This window comes from Thalia democratica, chromosome 6 (genome assembly GCF_965202585.1).
Source record: "Thalia democratica chromosome 6, ktThaDemo2.hap1.1, whole genome shotgun sequence".
Lineage (NCBI taxonomy): Eukaryota > Metazoa > Chordata > Thaliacea > Salpida > Salpidae > Thalia > Thalia democratica.
The window spans coordinates 37,907,776-37,925,559 of NC_139170.1; the positions used below are offsets into that span (position 1 = coordinate 37,907,776).

At 24.5% G+C, this 17,784-nt stretch overlaps 1 protein-coding gene across 1 annotated transcript; it reads right to left on the reverse strand.

The window, feature by feature from the left end:
- Positions 1–7,574: 7,574 nt before the first annotated feature.
- Positions 7,575–8,326, reverse strand: LOC145839045 (nudC domain-containing protein 3-like). The gene is made up of 2 exons (XM_082946657.1): positions 7,757–8,326; positions 7,575–7,667 (listed from the first exon to the last, which is right to left on the reverse strand). The coding sequence occupies exons 1-2, from the start codon at positions 8,324–8,326 to the stop codon at positions 7,575–7,577; spliced, it is 663 nt and encodes a 220-aa protein (XP_082802783.1).
- Positions 8,327–17,784: the final 9,458 nt, after the last annotated feature.

Here is a 17,784-nt window from a genome sequence, read left to right on the forward strand (position 1 = left end):
TAAACTAAATCTTAATATAACCAGAAGCATGACTCTATATCAATTAAAAGATAGTTTTTGGAAAACATAGATTCTAATGAAAAATAGGTAAAACAGTTGTAACAAACACCAATAGCTATAAATATTTTGGAGAAATCATAGACAGAAATTTAATATGGTTTAAACACATAGAAACTTAAAAAAAAATAAAAACCATTGGGTGTATTTTATAAAACTAGACACTTTTTAAATGAATAAACATTATATTTGGTATTTAATTCTTAGGACATAATAAAGTTTTTGTATAATAATAAAACATTTAGTATATATATTTATTGGTAGGACATAATAAAGCAGAATTTCTTCAAGTTTTTAGCATGATAATTTCTTTTTTTTAATTTTTGATGCTTGCTTTAATTATGCGAAATTACTTAATTTAAAATTGAATATATTTTCCAAAATTTGCATACTTTTAAAAGCAAAAAATAAATCTCTCATGCTATTAATGTTAAAATATTTTAATTTTATAGTTTTAAGCTATATACATTTTTTTATTAAAGTTCAAATAAAATAATTGAATTAATTCAGTGTGTTTAAGTTAAAAGAATATTTTAGTAGTGATAACATTTACATCTAGCGATAAGTTTAAGTAAAAACTCTTTAAAAATACTGTTAAAATAACTGATTAATATCATGATAAACTTTTAAACATTTTCAAATAAAGATTTAAAACTAGAATATATTATAGTGATCTACCGAATCCGAAATTCGGACCCGTATTCGGATTCGGCCAAACCCTAATTTCAAAATAAGACTCGGACTCGGATTCGGCCAAATCCTAATTTCAAAAAAAGATTCAGATTCGGCAGAATCCGAAAATTTGGATCCTGTAGACTACTTTAAACTTTTTGAACTTAACTAAATTGTTTGTCAAAGTTTTTTGAAATACAAAACTAATTAATAATTTCACGTTTGAGTTGACAAAACAGTGCTTTTTCGAACTTATTAAAGACTTCTCAACTTTGATTTAGAATTTTGCAACAAGCATAAAAACTATGATAAATCAATTTTTTATACTATATCAAATATCAAATATATTAAACAAGATTAAGGACATAGCTAAGGCTTTTAATCCCAGCTTTTTAGGTAAACACTCTTACTTATTCATCATATGTTTAATTTTTTTATGCTTGCCCGTGACCTATTTCTGTAAAAACAACATTTTAGCATTTCTCTAACGTGAATATAAAAAATAAATGTACTTGTAATTTATTTAATTTATTTCAGTTTAGTAAGGTTTTCGAACGGTCACCTCAGTTCAGTAAAACCTTATCTGCATAGTTCAGTCCTTGCCAGGATTTTTTTCTAAACACCTCTATAAAGGTTATCTTGAAGACTTATGACATTTACTTTATGGATAAATTTATGAAGTTTTTAGTAGAGAGGTTTAGTTTACAAAGACAATGTAAGTTTTTAAAGTATCTTTTGTTTGCTTAATATGGTTTTCAGCCTCCATTTAGATGTTATTGATTATTTATTTAATTATGTCATAAACGTCTTGTGACAAGGATTATAGTACTTATATACTTTTTTTTTCTAATTTATAAAAATATATCATGTTAATGTGTATTTTTTGGAAAACCTGTTCGTTAAAATAAAAAGTCTCAGTTATAATATGGTTATTTTTTTTGAGATTTTTCATATAAAGGTCAATTATTTATACAAAAAAAAAGTCCAACTTAAATATTTAACATTAAAACAGATGCTTGCATACTTTTAGCTATATAATTTTATGTTAATATTTTTTATACATAGATAATTATAATTTATGACATATATGTTATAATTTCAAACATTTTAAATCTTTATTTTTAAAACATTGTTTGAAAGAAAATAAATCTTTTAATAATGAAATTTTAATTAGTTTTTCATAAATTCTAATTTATTTTTCTGATCTATTATTTGGAGTGAATGATTGTTATGAAAAAAAAATCTTAAAATAGTTGAAGTTATATAATTCTCTTTAACAGTAAGCGGAGACCATTAATTATTATTTATCTCTAAATCATATAATTTTTTAACTGCACATTAGTTAAATGAGAATTTTGAGTGCTATCATCATTTTTGGCATTGTCGGGAAATGGAGGTGAGCATACTGATCTAGGCATTAGTAATTACATTCAGGATGCTTAGTATTTAGAATATTACCTTGGATCATGCTCTTTTTTTGCCAGAAAATGCAAGAAACATTAAAATGCATAAACAAAAAAAAGCCTTGCTTCTTGTTCAAGATGTGGATAAAAGGTGGAACTAAACATATCTTATGTTATAGAGACTGAAAAAGCCAAAATCAGCTAAATGGCTAACTATAAAAGCGATCAAGATTCGATTATTACAGTTAAAGTAAACCAACTGGTTAATCATACTATTCTACTGCTCAAATCTGTTTTTTGTAACAGTAGTGTAGTAAAAACAATGCATTGCTCTCAAACGTAATGCCGCGTGCAAGATCACTGACAAAGCTTTTAACACTAATAAAAACTCAGGAGAATTATTAAATTTTTTTAAACTTTTAGCCAAAAGTATAGAGAGGCTTGGGAAAGAAGGTTCTATACTAGGAGTGAGCAACGATTTTAATCGGGTCGCATCAAGAAAATTTTGTCTTTGGCAGGCCGGAGCATTTCGAATTAGTTATTTACTACATCTAGTATCCGGATAATGTCTTTTCAAATCCGGATCCTGTCGCATTTTAACTTACATAAAAGTTTCGGATTTAACCGGACTCTAAACTTATAGATACGGTTGATCACTTTTCCTATTCCTTTAAATCACAAAAACTTCTCAAACGTGACAACTTAAAATGAAGATTAACATGTCAGATATTTAAGTAAAGTATACAAATAGAATTGACGTGGTAAATGACAAAGGTTAGTATGCAAAATATCAGATTTAATCAAACGCTTCGCTTTGGGTAATTGACAAAAAGACATTCTAACTAAGTTAGAACAACACAACATATTAATAAAAATGTTTTATCAGTAGACATTTATTTGAAATGTCATTTTTACCCATTTTTTGTCTAAATCTTACAATGTTGTTTTTTAAAAATATGATACAAAGCTTTATACAAATTTGTAACATTGAACTTTGCGGGCCGTACACTCCCTCCTATCGCAGGCCGGTTATATTCATCTGCGGGCCGGATTCCATTGTAACTCAAAAACGGTCAAGGACCGGTCACTCTAACTTCGCGGGCCGTGCAAGGCGTACCCCTATTCTATACCAATAAGACAAGTTAAACATGAATAACAAATTACTGCTAGTCACAACAGTTTTTGATCCACGATATCGATTTTACCTGCTTACCTCCAAAATAAGGTTATAGAGCAGCTAAAATTTAGTGTTAAAGAGATTACAGATAATGATTTCTTTCGATGCTGATCATAAAGACTTTTCTTCTATACTGCCACCAGAGAAAACAAAACCACATCCCTTTGTAAATTTTGATACGAAGTAGTTTTCAACTTACTATAACTTGTTAAAATAGATTAAAACATAGCTACACAGGGGACGAAGAACAGGATTCTATTGATGAAGAAGTTGAAGCAGAAATAAAGGGCTCTTTTGCTAAAGAAAACTTGAATGTAGAAACTGAAGAGGATAAAGTCAAAATAACCACATCTACTTAGCTTTACAAGTAAATATCTTGCCGCACTATCATCTTCTGTGTATTCTGAAAGATAATTTTTTAAAGATGGTAATTTGTACGAGGAAAAGTTTAATTGCTTGCTTCCTAAGACCGGCAAAAGACTTTATTTCTAAACCACAACTTGAAAAACAAGAATAGTCTTTTGTAGTACTTTTGCAGTTGTAGTCCGTTTTATATTTCTAAACAGCAGTTAAGATTAGTTTTATTTCTTTTTTGTAATGGTAAATTTTCAATCCTAAGCACCATTTTAAAACTTTTTATTATACATCTAATTCCTATTCTTTTTTAGACTTTACTTTAGTTGGTATTCTATTTCAGTTCATCACGGCGCTTAGTTATTTTCAATTGTACTTTGTTTTAGAAATATGAACACTTGCAAAAGTTTATGTTCTAATTCGTTTATGGTCACAATAAAAACTAACTCTTAAATTCAAACGTGAAAATTTTTAAATTTGTTAGTGATTTGTTTTCTGCCTTAGGCATTTTTTTAAGTCGATGATTTATTTATTTTGCATAACAAAAATACAAGTTAATTATTAGTGTTGCTTGCATGGATAAAATTTTGGATAAAATCAATTAGCTAATTAAGTAATAACACGATCCGTAATAATTATTTATAAACTTGCATTGTATTTACATTACATGCAGCTTTTACCTTAACATCCCAATTATTTAGATATTCGGATTCGGACTTGGATTAAGATTTGGATTCGGCCGAATCCTAAATTCTTGGATTCAGTAGCTCACTAATGTATAAATATTTTAAAATGTGAACGATACTAAGATTATATTTTTAAGAAAATATTCAACTTTGAAGTACAAATAGATGGAAAACAAAAATATTCCAAAAAAAATTAATTAAATATATTTGGAGTTAAAAGTTAACAAAATATAAAAATTGTAAGTAAGATTTCCAAGTTTTTCAAACATAAAGAACAATAAGAACAAAATTAATCTCATTGAAACTTAATATCAAAACTATCATTACTTAAATGAATTTATATTGTGGTAAACTAAAGCTAATAAAACACTAAATATTTATTTTGATTAATCAAGTGTTTATTAAAGAAAAATTTAAGCTCATTTTCATGTGTGCGCCACCCAAAGATAAAAACTCAGCACAGTATTGTTAAACTATCTATAAAAAAAAACACTTACTCAGCAGTTTAGTACTACTTAAGCACTAAATATTACTTCTATAGAAAAAAATAAAATGAATTTAAAAGTATAACTAACTTTTGAAGAAGAAAAAAAAATAGAGAAATAAGTTAAAATACTTATGAACAAAAGAATAAATATTATTAAACAAAACAAAAAAACACGTTTTTTCTATTGAAAAATATACCAGAAGCTTTTTTCAATTATTAATTACACCAAAACTTAGAAATTCATTATAATGTATAACTAGCAGTTGTAGTTTCTGTAACTTCTTAAACTTAGACTTCCTAGCTTTAGTGTCTAGTCTGGTCTAATAAAGAACAGATAAGAAGAGCTTTCGGAAAAAGCTAGAAGTTTGTTCGTAATAACTCTGCTTTTAAAAATGAAAACTAACAGAAAATTTAAGTACAGGTTTTATTTTATTTAGGCAATACTGCCAGAATAACTAAAGATCATCGAGCATCTTATATCAAGCGTATTATTTCGAGCAACAAGAATATCAAAGTACATTAATTCAACTAAAATGTTAGTGTTTCATAGAACTTAACGATTGTTAATACTTATCATAATTTTTACTATTGTATTGATTTAATACAGTTTCTTTGTTTAGGTTTGATAGTTATTATTTTATAATAAAAGATACTTTAAATTTATTATAGTTATGTTTAATTTACAATATATGAATAAGTTACTTTAGGTAAGACCAATAGTTGTAATTTAAACACAGTTAGTTACTAGTAAGACACGTAACTTAGCATAAGAACTTGGACACCATATTTTTAAAACAATAAAAATCATAAGCATCATATATACATTTTTGTGGTTGTAACAGTAACCAAGGGTATACGATACCAAATATGTATTTTTTTTCGTTTTGGTTATTTAAGTCTGGTGTTAAGAATTTAGCTAAATGTGTTTACTACGTTTGAAAAATACAAAACTATTAGCTTCCAAAATTGTAATTAATCATTACAGTTTTTATACTTAAATAAACTAGTAAACCTCACATTATTAAATTATTAGTTTAGAATATTTGTTTAAAAGTTTCTACTGAACTTACTTAACTTTTATTTCATAGAAGTTTTAAACATTTATTTCTTATCGTAATAAGTAACCGTTGAAAAATATAATTTAAGTTTAATAAGTGCTAGCGTATCATCTATGTTAACACTAATTCTTAACTTAAGTACCACAAAAGTGTTGAAAAACAGTCAGTAAACTTTCCGGTTTAATGAGTTGGAAACAAAATAAGTTGTTATGTTTGAAAATAAATTAATATAATTTCGCGAATTATAAACTAACTACATCGTTTATTATACTAAATCAAAGTTTCATAAATTAGGCCATGAGGTCAAAATTCGAAATTTAATTTAGATGTTACTGTTAAATATTAAAAATTTACTTTCTATTTCATAATTCTAAATTTACTTTCTATTATTACATTTTTAGACTTGGACAAGTATTAACAAAAAAAAAAGAATATTTCACAATAGAAGGAAATTTGTTGTTGTTAACATCCTTACTGTTATAATTATTATAGTTTTTTATCTTTATTTCTTATTAAAAGCATAGATTTAACAGTATTTATCTTTATATTTTATAAAAGTTAAGTTCAGTAATCATAAAAATTTACTTTCTACTTCTTAATTTTAAATTTACTTTCTATTATTACAGTTTTAGACTTTGACAAGTATTAACAAAAAAATAAAAAGAATATTTAACAATAGAAGGAAATTTGTTGTTGTTAACGTCCTTACTGTTATAATTATTATAGTTTTTAATTTTTATATCTTATTAAAAGCATTAATTTCACAGTATCTATCTTTATATTTTATAAAAGTTAAATTCAGTTATTATAAAAATCACTTCTTGAAAAATTAAAAGTATAATTTACAATAGTTTGTTTAACTATTTAAATGTAAAATTGTTTTTACTGTTCAAATTAAACTATTAAATTTAAAAAAATTACCCATTTAATAAAAATACATATAAAATAATTTTTTTAGAGGTCTTAGCGTATTACATTTTACTTTCTTTAAAGAGTTGTATCCTATAATTTAAATATTCACAAGTTTGTTATTAGTGTTGTTTATCTGCTTTTAAAAATTAATGTAAAGTGATACATATATTTTTTAGTTCATATGTTACTAAACAAGATTCATAGTACATTACAAAACAAAAAATACAGTTAGTTTTTGTTTAGTTTTATTTCATCTTTCTTTTCGTTTAAATGATTGTTTATTATTAAAGATTTAAATATTTAAATGATAATTAAACTGTGTGTAATAGCTCGTAAGAAACTTTATAAACATGTGGTATACGACTCGATAACCTAAAGGTTCCTTTGTACATCAGGTCCTTATACCAAACTTTTTGAGTACTTTTTTTTTTAATCGTTCAATAAACAATATATGTTCTAGAGTTTATGATGAAAAGTAGAAAAATCATAAACGTTTTTAATAATAGTTTTTTAAGAAATCATGTCTGAGGGAGTTCTAGCTGTTTTATTTCTTTAATGGGGGTCTTGTGAAAATGGTTCCAGAAACGCTGTCTAAAAATATTTAGGAAATCTATATAGTATATTAATTGTAAAGAATCCATACGTAAAATATAACAACAATAATATTTTTCTAAATGTTTATTACCAGAAAACGACAAGTAATTATTACTAATACATAACTATCAGTTATCACCCTTTAGTTACGTAAAACACCTAATCATAAATGAATTAGATTTCAAGCTTCATTTTTTCAACATCTAATTCTTCTTTATCAGCTAGAAGAGCGTTCCACAATTCAGCTGTTTTCTTCTCAATGTTCATCTAAAAAATATGATAAGTTAGATTTAAAAGTAACCAAAAAAAAAACTCTCTACACATAGGAAATGAACACTAAGAATTTAAATACTTACCTCGATAGCTCCTTTTTCAACCTGCCAAAAAGTATCTGAATCTTTGTGTGCGTCTATCTTCTTCTTGAAGTCAGCATCAATAAACTTCAGCATCGGCTGGCTCGCATCTTTATTTTGAATTTCGATTGAGAGATGCTGATCGTCGTACTCAACACGGACTTGTTTGGCCTTCTTGATGTACGAAGGAAGATGAAATTTGACATTAATTTCATCGACACTCTGCGACCACGTGTACTTTTCCCTCTGTGCTCCGTTGTGACTTTCCTGATCCGCCTGGAAGTCCTCCTGCGTCATTTTGGAAATTCTCTCCTTTCTATTATCAGCCTCGATTCCTTCTTTTAAGAAAAACGCACTTTCTTTTTCGCTGTCTTGGTGTTTGCTAAAGCATTCTTCGACCATTTGCTTGGCTTTACCGGGTAGCAAACCAAACTGGTTGTCTTCTGAAATTTCCTGGAAAAAACTGGTATCCATGTTCAGATAACCGAACACTTCATCAAGAAATTTGTCAGGAGTACCTACTTGCTCCATAACATCAGCGAGCAAAGCGTTGCAATCTTTTTCCATACTCATTTTTCGTGTTAGTGTAAAAATTTATTAGTTGTGTCTACGAATGTATTTTAAAAGTTATTTTTTATTTAATATCAATTTAATTATATGAATTTAGTCGACAAGTTTTTAAGTTATTAAAATATGAATTATTTTTTCTCTATATTTGAGGTAAAAGAATTTTTAATAAATTATAAATATTTCAGTTTCTAAGTCTTTGTCAAAAAATGTATAATTTAGGAATACCCATTTATATTCTATTCGCTCAATAGGTTTAAATTTCGCAATTATTCACCCCTTCATTAGACACGACTGCTTTACTTCTTAACTACCTATTAATATCCTCTGATAGCAAAATTCATCTTGAGAGTAAATAACCACAGAATATTTCAAGAAAATTAGTTCAAAGTTAAAAAAACTTGCTTAGAAATTAAAAACTTCTAAAACTTAATTAAAATGTGCAACAATCCTAAATGTTACTAAAAATCAAATTTTTGAAATAACCTTATTTAATTTTTAAACCAAACAAGAATAAACAAATATAAAAAGTAATAGTATTTAATTCTAATAAAAGTCTTTTTTTATACAAAAAATCCTAAAAGCTTTCCTACGATCTTAGAACTAAAAATTATCAAAAAATAATTGGTTATATAGCATTGAGTATTTTCATATTTAAAAAACAATAACTAAATATAAAAGTTGTCATACTTCTTTGAAAAAAATAGCCAATAAGCTATTCAAGCGTTCAATCTTATTACCATTTTACAATATTAAAATTTAAAACTTTTTTTCAAAATTTACAACAAGTGTTTTCTTTTATTGGTATAAAATGAATAAAAATACTATAACTGAAACAACTAGATTTTTTTAAGATCTAAAAAAATAGATTTATACTTTCAAAAAATATTAAAAGATACTGAATTTTTTATAAAACATCCAAACTTTCCTAAGTCATCCTGAGTTTGTTTAAAAACTTAAAACAAGCTTGAGTTATTGTAAGGTTGTGAGGTTCTAGAAAAAATAAAACTGTCTTTAGTAGCTAAAGTGAGTGGCAACAATACTTAAATCTGTTTTGTGTGACTTAGAAATATCTTAAGTAATGCTGGAACCTTTTAATCCATTAAATTATTATTAAACTTTTTTTTTAAATAACATAAATTTTAAAATTTTTTAAATTAAAAAAAAGTATTATAAAATATGACATAAGTGAAATACTCTGATTTTGTAAAATACTTTACTGGCTAAAATCGTTCTAATAACATTAAACTAGAGTTAACCTGAAATCTTAAAAAAAAATAAAGTTATCCTGAGGAACTAACTTACATCTCTACTTAACTGTTGTTGCTTCAAAATCTACCAGCTTCAAATGAGTTTAAACATTAAACTTTTTTATCCTATTTTTATTCCAATATTCACTATTCAAAAAATCATTAAGGTACGGCTAATAAGATATAATATTAGTGAATTACCTTGATTCTTTTATAACACTAATTTGGCTAGAGTCATCCTAGATAATATATATAAACTAGCCTGAGTTACCCTGAAATCTAAAAAAATTCAAATCAACCTGAGTATCTAACTTTTAAACAACTCTTTTTCAATGTTGATGATTCAAGCTCTACTAGCTACAAAGGACTTGGTTGTAAAGACATTAAACATATATATCCTATTAATTTTTAAACATTTACTATTAAAAAATAATTTCAATACCACAAGCATTTAATCTAAAATAGCAGTAGTTTTTGATTAAAGAATTTGTATAGTAAAAATATTTAAGCCTTTTTTTTCAATGGTAGACTTCAGGAAATACTGCTTGAAATCAATCCTAAAATAAGCTTTAGTTGAACTAAAAAATAACACTAAATGTTGGGCTTATTCCTCCTTTTAAATTAATATTGGTTTCAATAAATCAGGTTTCTAAGGCCTTTTAGTTCCCTAGACATTGACTATGTTATTGAAATTTTGAAGATTCAAGATTTTATTTAAAGCTTTATTTAAGTAAAAAAAATGCGTTTATTATTTTTTTATTACTAATTTTATGCTAAAACTATTATTTTTCATCAAAATTTCTTTAAATGATAAGTGTGTGGCAACCTTGCTCAAATCTGTCTTGAATGACATTAAACTATCCTGAGTCATATTTAAAATATTTAATTCCTTACTTTTTTTTTAACTAAAAGTTTCAATTCAATAAAAACAAAGTTTTTGAAGAAACCCGGTTATAAATTATAAAGTTATTGAGGATAGAACAACAATATCTCTTTTATGATTTAGAAAAAAGACTAGGGATTTTAAATAAATATTAAAATTATCCTGATTTTTTAATAACACCTTACTGGCCTGAGTCATACTAAGTAATAAAAAAACTAGCCTGAGTTATTTAGTAATTTAAATAAATTTAAGTTATTCATTTCAATGCTGTTGTTTAAAACTCTACCAGCTGCTAATGATTTTAAAGTAATGACATTAAACACTTAGACCTGATGTACTTTAATATTAACTAGTCAACAAATCATTAAAATACCACAAACATTTAAGTTTTAGTTTTTGACTAAACAATTAATTTAATATCTATATTTAGATTTTTTCAATAGTAGACTCCAGGGAAGACTTTTGGAAATCAATCTTAAAAATCATAGGTTTAAGCTTTAGGTGAATTTGAAAAATAACACTAAAAGTTGGGTATATTCCTTCTTTTTAAGTTAAATAGGTTTTATCAAAATAGATGTCCAAGGTCTTATAGTTTCATAAATATTGATTTTCAAATATTTTGACATACTTTAGCCATTTTTTGCCAAATTTTATTATTTTTGTCCCTGATAATACAATCCAAGTTTACTAATTATCTATATAGAGAGATTTAAAAAATATATTTAATTTAATATGACCCTTTGTATTTAGTTCTAATAAAATAGTATAAAAAAATTCTTAAAATGTTATTACTAGATCTTTTAAATACTCAGGGTTTTCAATTTTTATAGAGAAATTTTTCCAGGTTTTCTGAATTTTATATCAGGTTAGGTTTAAAAATAACAACTTTTAGATATATATTTAGTTTAAATCTAAGTTGAAGAAAAAACTCAGCAATTAGTATAATAACATTAAAAAGATTCTTTAAGGCTATAATCGTGTTTTTTAATAATTTTTTTGATGAAGAAAACTTTTTTAATCTATATGGTAGATTTTTGGTGTCAATTAAAATTTTTCTACTTAGATTGTAAAATAATTAAAGTCCTGGTTTTACAAGTTTTTTTAGTGATTTAAATCATAATTAAAGGTATTTTAGTATTTTTGTTCAAAGTTCCAGGTTTTTTTTTTTCAAAATTTTTCAGATTACAGGTTTTTCAAGGATTTCTAGATTTTTTTGCAACCCTAACTACTTTTTGAAGAACAGATTTAATTATGAATTCTGTAAAACTATCTTTCATTATTAATGGGGAAAAATTAAAAACTTTTATTCAAACTTGTCAAACTTGTATTTTTTCTGTTTGTTAATAAAGTTTATTCAGTCGGGGGTTGGAGAGGAAAGAGTTAATAGTTAATAAAATATCTAACCAGTACAGTAACATTATATGTATTTATTAAATACAAAACTGAGATAGTTGTAATATTCACCAAAGTCATCTTGACATTTTATAACATACAATAATGAATTATTTAGACCAAGTTTTTTAGAAACCTGAACTATACTTATAGTATACTTTTAAATATCTTAAAACTTTATAAGAATTATAAGTTAAATAATTTATTAAGACTTTAACTTTGCATAGTAAAAAACACAAGTTTTTGAACAATTAGGCTATATAAATTAGTTTATTAAGTATAACAACAAAACTCAACAAGGTCTAGAAAAAATATATATAATAAAAAGTCAAATAATTTATAAAACCACCAAACAGGTCTGAATCATTCAGAGTGTAGAAAAATCAAACTAGCCTGAGCTATACTAATTCATCCTGAGGTTTTCAAAAATTTCAAGTTGTCTAGAGTTTCATAACTTTTTAGCAACCCTGATTCCGTAATGTTTCTCTAAAATTTCTCAGCTTTAACTGATCTATTGCAATAAAGCCAATTTTGTATATGTTTGTATATCAATATTAAATATTCAAAAAATAGTACAAATAAACAAGCATAGAGTATATTTAAACATAAGAAAACACTCCCTTAATACCATAGTTGCCAAATTTCTGTGAGAAGTTCGCCACTCAGTTATTCGAGTATTACTTTTTTAGTTTGAAAATATATTTCATTATAATAAACAATTCAAAAATTGCTTCAAAAACATGCAACAAAATTTTGAATAAACTTGATTAAAAATATTAAATAACTGTAATTAAAAAAACTAAATCTTATTGAAGATGTAAAAAACTTAAAGAAAAAACACATAAAAACATTTTAATTCTTTTATAAAAAAACTAAACTGGTCTGAAATACTTTTAAAATCTTCAAATTATCCTAAATTTGTTCAATATTCTGATTCAGTCTAAATGAAATAAATTCAAAATATCTTAAGTTATTTTGAGCTACCCTGAATCATTTCGAAATTTTCATAAATTTTTAAACGTTCTATATTTTATGTGCTATTTGAATGCGTGGCAGCCCTGTATGGTATCATAAAAAAAGTTTTAAATCTGTTTTAAGTAACTTAAATTAACTGTAATATGTAGAAAATATATTAATTGATTATAATAAAGTAAAACTTCTTCTGGTTTTTTAGCATGATAGTTTCTTTATATTTTTGTTAATTGTAATTATTGTTTACTGTAGATTTTCATTTCAATTACATAAAATTACAAATCTGACACTTGACAGTATTTTAAAATACGTTATCTATTTGAATTTAAAACAAAAAAAATTTCAAACTACCACTGTTTAGATTATTGACTTTTATCATTGTGAATTTAAAGAACTGATGATTTAAACATGAAAATTAACGAACTCAATTACCTAAGTGTACCTAAGTGTAAAGTACTAGAAAGTATTATTTTTAATTATTGTCGAACATATATAAAAATTAAAACTTTATACACTATGAATATTAAATATAAGAACTAATAAAGTAATCAAATAATAATAAAATAATAAAATAAACACTATGAATATCTAAGTATGTTTAAATGTAAAGGATACTGTAATTAAATATTAAAAAGTTTGAGTTTTAATTTAATTATGATAAATAAATCAATTACAAAAATACAAGAATAGTTGGTTTCCTAATATATCAAAAAATAATTTGTCATTTTTCATGAAATTAAAAATAATAAGCTTAAAATTATGACTGAATTTTGAAGAAAATTAAACTTATAGGAAGTAAACTTATAAACAAAAGATAAATTATTATTTAACAAAAAAAAATATAATTCGTCTCTTGATCAGTAAACAAGAACTTTTCTTGTTTGTCAATTTAGCAAAACTAGAATGTTAGTGTGATTTAAATCTAGCGGTTGTAAATTCTCTTAAACTTTAATTTTCTTGCATTAGCAACTAATCTAGTCTAATAAAGAGCACACAAGTAGAAATTTTAAAACTGATACTTTTATTTGTAGGAACTCTGCTTTAGAAAAAAACACTAGCAGTAAATGTAAGGACAGGGTTTATTTTAAATAGGCAATATTTTAAAAAGTAAACAGTAGTAACTATAAGGTAGTGGTAAGTAGCAAAAAAATGTAACAATTTTAACAGCTCCACAAAATTACCATTGTTCAAGTTTTAGTTCAAGTAGTAAATCAAAAATGAATCATATATGTAGATATGTTTAGTCATGTTCACAATATTCATGTGTATTTGATACAAAATGTTCGATTTTTTTTAACATACTTTTTATCAAAAACTCAACTATTAGTTTAAAGTGTAAAGGTGTATTTTGTTTGAAAATTCCAAAATAATTACATTCTTATATCTTAATTTTTTATTTTAATTTCTTATCAAATAAACTTATATTTAAATTTCTAACTAAAAATATATGTAAAGTAACCTACTTCACTAAATATTAATATTATATTACATTTTAGAATAAGTGACTCATAAGAAATGTAGTTTATGTAGATCAGAGCTAGCATCTGTGTTGAAACTAACTTTTAACTAAAGTACCCTAAAAGTGGTAACAAAATGTTCATTATGTTTCTCTCCTTTAACTATTAGAAGAACGTATGTATCAACTATGTTTAAAAAAGTAAGTTTTAATGTTAAAAGTAATAATATATTAGTTTTCAGAATAACTAGTAGCTGCATTATTTGTTATTTAACTATAAAAAGATCAAATATTCAAATGAATTATCAAAGAGGTAAAAAAAATAATACACATGTAAGTTCAAAACACTTTCAGGAGTTCTACTTTCCAAAAACTTTTAAAACAGTTTTAAAAATATATAAAAAGTTAAAATAAAGGGAAATATTTAAGAACTATTTCTCTCCTTGACCTACTATTGCCACCTGATAGCCAAAATTGCAGCCATAGGTTCCGTTGCAATAAATTTCAAAAATATTCCTTTCACGCCACCTTAAAATATCGCCTTTTTGACAAACCCTTATTTTGACATTAGTCATTCCTGTCCTGAGCATTTAAAAATTTTGTAAAATTAATTAATTTTTTTTTTACCTCGAGTTCAAATATCAAATAGCATGCTAAAGTTTTTTTTGTAAAGCTAGCTTATAAGTAAAATTACCATTACTGCAATAGATAATTAAAATATTCCTCGCCGCCACTTACAACAAACCTCTTTTAACAAACTCTGATTTAGACAATAGTTTGTAAACTAACTAATTTGTTTTATTGTAAAAGTTGTTTCTCATATAGGGAAGAATAAACCAAAGTAAATAAGTTACTAACTAATTTTTTCAATATTTTATAATAAGAAAAATACGTGACTAATTACACTTTTAAAGCATTTTTTACTCTTACCTGTGACATGCTAAATTCGAAAGTAGGCAACAAAACCATGTGAAAAGAATAAACTTATTTTTTTTTTGTTAAGCTTGAGATGAGTATAATACTTTTGTAGAATGACCCTTAACTATGTTATTAATAAAAAAATATGCCGTCTTTTATTGTAAATTATTAAAAAAACTAATTACATTTGTTAACTGGTACATGTTTCCAATTATTGTAGCAAAGATAATTTAATTTTACTGAACTAGCCAGAGTTGTTTTTGATAAAAATGGTAAACATGTGATAGAAATTTTAAATGTTACTAATTCGCTAAAATAAAATTAAACTATATTTGAATAATTATAAGTTTTATGAAAAAAATTGATTAGATTTTTTTTAGTTTTAGACTGATATTAAAAAAAAACTTAAAACTGACCTTAGTTTTGCAAAAAAAGACTCCAAACATCCATAATTTTTACTAAATTTAACTCTTATCACACGAGTTTCAAAATACATTTATTCTTTTAAATTTATTGAACAACGAATCTAATAAAAATAAGTTAGAAAATAAAAACTTGGGAATAGGTAAAGATAATTACCAAAAAACAGTTAAATATTGTATCAGAAATATAAAAAAACATTAATTTTCGCTAAACTAATGTTAACATTCTTATTTATTAAAATTTCAAACTTCTTAGTGTGCAGAATAGCTTAATAATTTTTTTCATAAACTAAGTTTCTTAAAAGCTTGATTTCTGTTCAATCATTTTATTTTTAAAGCCTAAGCTGTTACTCTTAGCTATCCGAGCTAAAAATAATAAGATTAAACCCCTTTATACAAAACATTTTTTTTTATTCTACTGCATTATTTTGATGAAAAATACTGACGTAATAGTTTTACATAATACCTTATTTTATTATTCATAAATAGGTTTTAACTGATAAAAATATTCTTAATTATTCTTTAGTTGTAAGAGAAGGGGAGAAAATTTAAGTTTAGCCTAGTTTTTGTCAAATAAAACTTTTTTACAATTCTTTTAACTTAACATAATTTTAAGAATTTAAATTCCAAAACTTCCTAGTAGGAATTGATACCATTGTATTATTAATTAATAAAACACTTTGTCAAGAAAATTATCATAAATCTGTAACATTAACAAAAAAGTTAATGCAAAAACTCGCATTGAAATTTTAAACAGTTGTGTAAAACGTATTAACTAAAAACATCATATTTGTATATTCTTCCACTGACTAATATTTGTACTAACATATTTTGTAAATAACGTTTAAAACTGAATCCAGTGAGAAACTGATTTTACTATTACTCAAATAAAAAAATTGTTATTTTTATAACATTCCTAATTAAACTTTGACTTTTAAAGATAACTGAGTAACCAGAGAAACACTGCTGAGTTGTAAAACATTGAGATTTAAAAAAAATATTTTATTATAAATATTTCTTTTACAATAAAACGTATCTTTATATATAAACCGACTTAATAAAATAACAAAGAATTTTTTGCTCATAGAACAAGCAAGTCTTAATACCTAAACAAAAACTAATCTTAAATTAGTGTCTGTCTATTTATATAACCAAGTAAACCTTTAATGTAGCTAGTATGTATTTAGAAAATCTTTGTCATACTAATTATGGCTAATTACATAAACAGTTTCTTCTTTCAGCTTTCAAAACTGTTTTATAAGCATGTTAGTATTAACATATTCGGCACATTTTTAAATGTATAATATGTATCTCAAACGGCAAACTAATCTAACCTTTCAATGCTACTATTTAAGTAATTATGAACCAAACATTGTAAAAAATGTTAGATAAAAGCAAAGCTTGTATCTTTACGTACTCAAATTACCTAGTTAAAAAACATTTACAGACCAAGTAATTCACATATAGACTTTCACGATAAAGTTATAACTATTTATCGTAAGTTCTAAAGCAATAAAGTGCTTTTTCTAATCTTTAAAGAAGAAATAATGTATGTTTAACTGTTTTTAATTTTAATATAGTAACTTAATTAGTTTAAATTACTAGTTTAAACTATTTAAAATAAAAACAGAATTAAATTATAATTTGATAAGTGGTAAGAAAATACTGTAAAATTTATTGAAAGTTTATTTATTAAAATTTGAAACCATAGAAAATATATTTATTTAACGCATTAATAAGAAACTTAAAGTGATGACTATTGAAATTTCCTGTTTGTAGAACATTTTATGAAACCATTGAATACAAAGTACTTTTCATATATTAATAAAACTGATAAGGTATAAAATCTATATTAAACCTAAATTTTTAAATAACAATACTTAAAATTAAAAAAAAAAATTACTAAATCTGAATTTAACCTTTTAAATTATTTTGTTTAGCTTTAAGTAAGTTCAAGCATTTCAACTTTTCAACTTTGAGGTTAATAGAAAACATAAAATAAAAAAAAAATAGTTATTTAGCAGTTAGAGAAATTTATGAATATATATGTGTTTGTATATGTGTTATGTAGTACCATGATTTTATTTATAATGTTACTGACATAAGCATTAATTATAGTTTTCCTGAGCTACTCAGATAAAAGTTAATTAAATTTTTCTTTTAATTTAACA

Excerpts from the sequence above, each read along its gene's own strand:
- LOC145839045 (XM_082946657.1), bottom strand. The coding sequence starts at position 8,326 with ATGAGTATGGAAAAAGATTGCAACGCTTTGCTCGCTGATGTTATGGAG. Across the intron at positions 7,668-7,756 it reads TTGAAAAAGGAGCTATCGAG|ATGAACATTGAGAAGAAAAC; the intron begins GTAAGTATTTAA and ends CATATTTTTTAG.